Source organism: Colobus angolensis, unplaced genomic scaffold, assembly GCF_000951035.1.
Source record: "Colobus angolensis palliatus isolate OR3802 unplaced genomic scaffold, Cang.pa_1.0 Scaffold39, whole genome shotgun sequence".
NCBI classification, from domain to species: domain Eukaryota; kingdom Metazoa; phylum Chordata; class Mammalia; order Primates; family Cercopithecidae; genus Colobus; species Colobus angolensis.
In genome coordinates this window covers 1,798,477-1,801,798 of record NW_012117265.1, presented here as the reverse complement: position 1 = coordinate 1,801,798, position 3,322 = coordinate 1,798,477, and the positions used below count along the sequence as shown (strand labels likewise).

The 3,322-nt window shown below is 50.6% G+C and overlaps 1 protein-coding gene across 2 annotated transcripts in view; it reads right to left on the bottom strand.

Annotated features, from left to right (window-relative positions):
• Nucleotides 1–1,730: 1,730 nt before the first annotated feature.
• RGL3 (ral guanine nucleotide dissociation stimulator-like 3) overlaps nt 1,731–3,322 on the bottom strand; it is a 26,345-nt gene continuing 24,753 nt past the window's right edge. For both annotated transcript variants that reach the window (XM_011954803.1, XM_011954802.1), the window contains exon 19: nt 1,731–2,195. In XM_011954803.1, the coding sequence (XP_011810193.1) occupies nt 2,077–2,195 (119 nt within the window). In that variant the 3' untranslated portion in view covers nt 1,731–2,076. The remainder of the gene's footprint in view (nt 2,196–3,322) is intronic.

Genomic DNA, 3,322 nt, shown 5'->3' with positions numbered 1-3,322 from the left:
ATCTCACTGTGTCACCCAGGCTGGAGTGCAGTGGCGTAATTTCGGCTCACTGCAACCTCCACCTCTAGGGCTCAAGTGATCCTCATGCTTCAGCCTCCAGAGTAGCTGTGACTACAGGTGCAGGATACCAAACCTGGCTAAATGTTGGTATTTCTTTGTAGAGATGGGAGTCTCACCATGTTGCCCAGGCTGGTCTCGAACTTCTGGGTTCAAAATCCTTCCACCTTAGCCTCCCAAATTGCTGGGATTACAGATGTGGGCCACCACACCCAACCTCTTTTTTTCTTCTTTGCACAGAGGGGTTATCTGTGACAGGAAGAGGAAGAAGGTGGGGGAAGTGAAAGGCCCATCCTCACAGCCCTTATTGACTCATGGGTAATGATGCCCTGTTTCTAATTCTGATGGAATTTCAATGAGTCACTCTCCCATATATACAGTAGAAAAAAGGCATATCGGCCGGGCGCGGTGGCTCAAGCTGTAATCCCAGCACTTTGGGAGGCCGAGGAGGGCAGATCACAAGGTCAGGAGATCGAGACCATCCTGGCTAACACGGTGAAACCCCGTCTCTACTAAAAAATACAAAAAAAAAAATTAGCTGAGCACGGTGGCGGGCACCTGTAGTCCCAGCTACTCGGGAGGCTGAGGCAGGAGAATGGCGAGAACCCGGGAGGCGGAGTTTGCAGTGAGTGGAGATCATGCCACTGCACTCCAGCCTGGGCAACAGAGTAAGACTGTTGTCTCAAAAAAAAATGAAAAAAAAGAGGCATATTACCCCAAAAATGTTGGGGAAGAAAGTCCTAAACCTCTTTGTGTAATAAGATCCTTTATTTATTTATTATTTATTTATTGAGACATGATCTCACTGTATTGCCCAGGCTGGTCTCAAACTCCTGAACTTAAGTGATCCTCTTACCTCCACCTCCCAAAGTACTGGGATTACCCTCCTGAGCCACTGTGTCCGGACAGACAGGGTCCTCTCTGGCATCTGGGTTCAATGTCATACCCGACCCAACACCTTTCTCAGGGCTCTTAGTTTTTGTTTTTGTTTTTGAGACAGGGTCTCCCTCTGTCCTCCAGGCTGGAGTGCAACAGCCCAGTCACTGCTCATTGCAGCTTCAACCTCCCGGGGCTCTGGTGATTCTCCCACCTCAGCCTCCCAAGTAGGTGATATTACAGTCTCGTACCACCATGCTCAGCACATTTTTTGTTTGTTTGTTTTTGAGATAGGATCTCGCTCTGTCGCCCAGGCTGGAATGCAGTGGTGCTATCTCTGCTCACTGCAGCCTCCACCTTCCGGGTTCAAGCAATTCTCTTGCCTCAGCCTCCACAGTAGCTGGGATTACAGGCACACGACACCATCCCCGGCTAATTTTTTTGTACTTTTAGTAGAAGACAGGGTTTTACCATGTTGGCCAGGCTGGTCTCGAACTCCTGACCTCAGGCGATCCGCCTGCCTCGGCCTCCCAAAGCGCTGGGATTACAGGCGTGAGTCACTGCACCCAGCCAAATTTTTGTATTTTTTTGTAGAGACAGGATCGTGTTATGTTGCCTAGGCTGGTCTTGGCTCTTAGGTTTTACCCTCTCTGTGTGTGTGTGTGTGTCTGTGTGTGTGTGGGTCTGTCTGTGTGTGTGTGTGTCTGTGTGTGTGTGTCTGTGTGTGTGTGGTAGTTTTCCTTTATCTTGATAAAGGGTGAACGTGGCACACAGGCGCAAAATAAACAAGACTGACACCTGTTTCATAACTCTGGTCACTATTTTCATCTGCATCTGTCACTTCTGATGCGTCTCAAACATTTGTAACATTTCTCTGGGGAGGGATCTGACGTACCCATGCCCCACCCCTTTCTATATTTATGAGATTGAGCTGTCCACCAGCCACCCATGGGCTGATGTCTTTGAAATATGGATCCGGTACCAACAGGGTCATGAAAAGAGATGGGGTCCAATGGGCTACAGTTGGGGGGTGGTCCTGGGATACAGAGTATAGTAGCCTCTACTGGGGGATGGCGGCTTTCCAGGAGAGGAGTCACAAGCTCGCCTGTGGGGCTTGTGTCTTGGGGGCAGGACACAGCTGCCTCAGGTTGGGGAGACAGACAGAGTGTGCCGGGTCCCCTCTTTCCGCCGTAGCATGAAGTCTCCGGGGGCGGCTGGACTCATGGCATAGAAGACGTTGGCATTGTCAGGAATCAGGAGCTCTGGTCAGGAGTGGAGACGATGGTAATAGGCCCTCACAACCTTGTGTCACCCTCACAGAGGACCCGGGAACCTCCTACCACTCACCCTCGAACCTGAACAGCCGTGGGTCCCTCTGCAGCTACTGCCAAGCAAGCTCATTCTGCTCTCACTGAATGAGAGACATGAACCTGGACAACTTCTCACTTGAAAATCTGCACCACCTCAAGCCTTCCCTTATCATAAGCCTGGGCAACCTCCTAACATTCTCCCCCTCATCACAGACAAGGCAACCCGCAGTAAAAGTTTGGGCAAACTGGCGGGGCGCGGTGCCTCACGCCTGTAATCCCAGCACTTTGGGAGGCCAAGGTGGGGGGATCACTGAAGGTCAGGAATTCGAGACCAGTCTGGCCAACATGGTGAAACCCCGTGTCTACTAAAAACACCAAAAAAATGAGCTGGATGTGGTGGCGCGTGCCTGTCATCCCAGCTACTCAGAAGGCTAAGGCAGGAGAATCACTTGAACCCGGGAGGTGGAGGTTGCGGTGAGCTGAGATCCTGCCATTGCATTCCAGCCTGGGCGATAGCACAAAACGCCATCTCAAAAAAAACAAAAACAAAAACAAACGACAACCTGCAGTAAAAGTTTGGGCAAACTTAGACCACCCTAGACCACCCCCCCAAGACAACTTCCTGCTCACCCCACCCCTCCCCCACAACCACTTCCAGCCCATCTCATGTTGCTGTCACCTTGAACAACTTCCCACTTCCAGCCTGCACGAGCTTGTGGCCTCACACTCAGCACCTGAACAACCTGAAGCATCCTGTCCTAATAGCCAGCCAACCTCATGCCATGTACTTCAGCGTGAATACTCTCAATCCCTTGCTTCTCCCTGTCAGACAGGACAATCTCATGCTTCCCTGCTATCCATTTGGCTCTCTCCCATCCCGAGTTCAGATAACTTCAGGGTTCCGGGGGTGAACAAACCTACTTCCTCACAAATCCAAGGCCGGATGCCCTTTAGTCTCCCATCCCTACAGGTTGAGCCTGAACAAACTCACCATGATGCTACAAACTTAAGATCAGACAAATTTCTACACTCCCTTCTCTCACTTGACCCTAGACAATTTTTTTTTTTTTTTTTTTTTT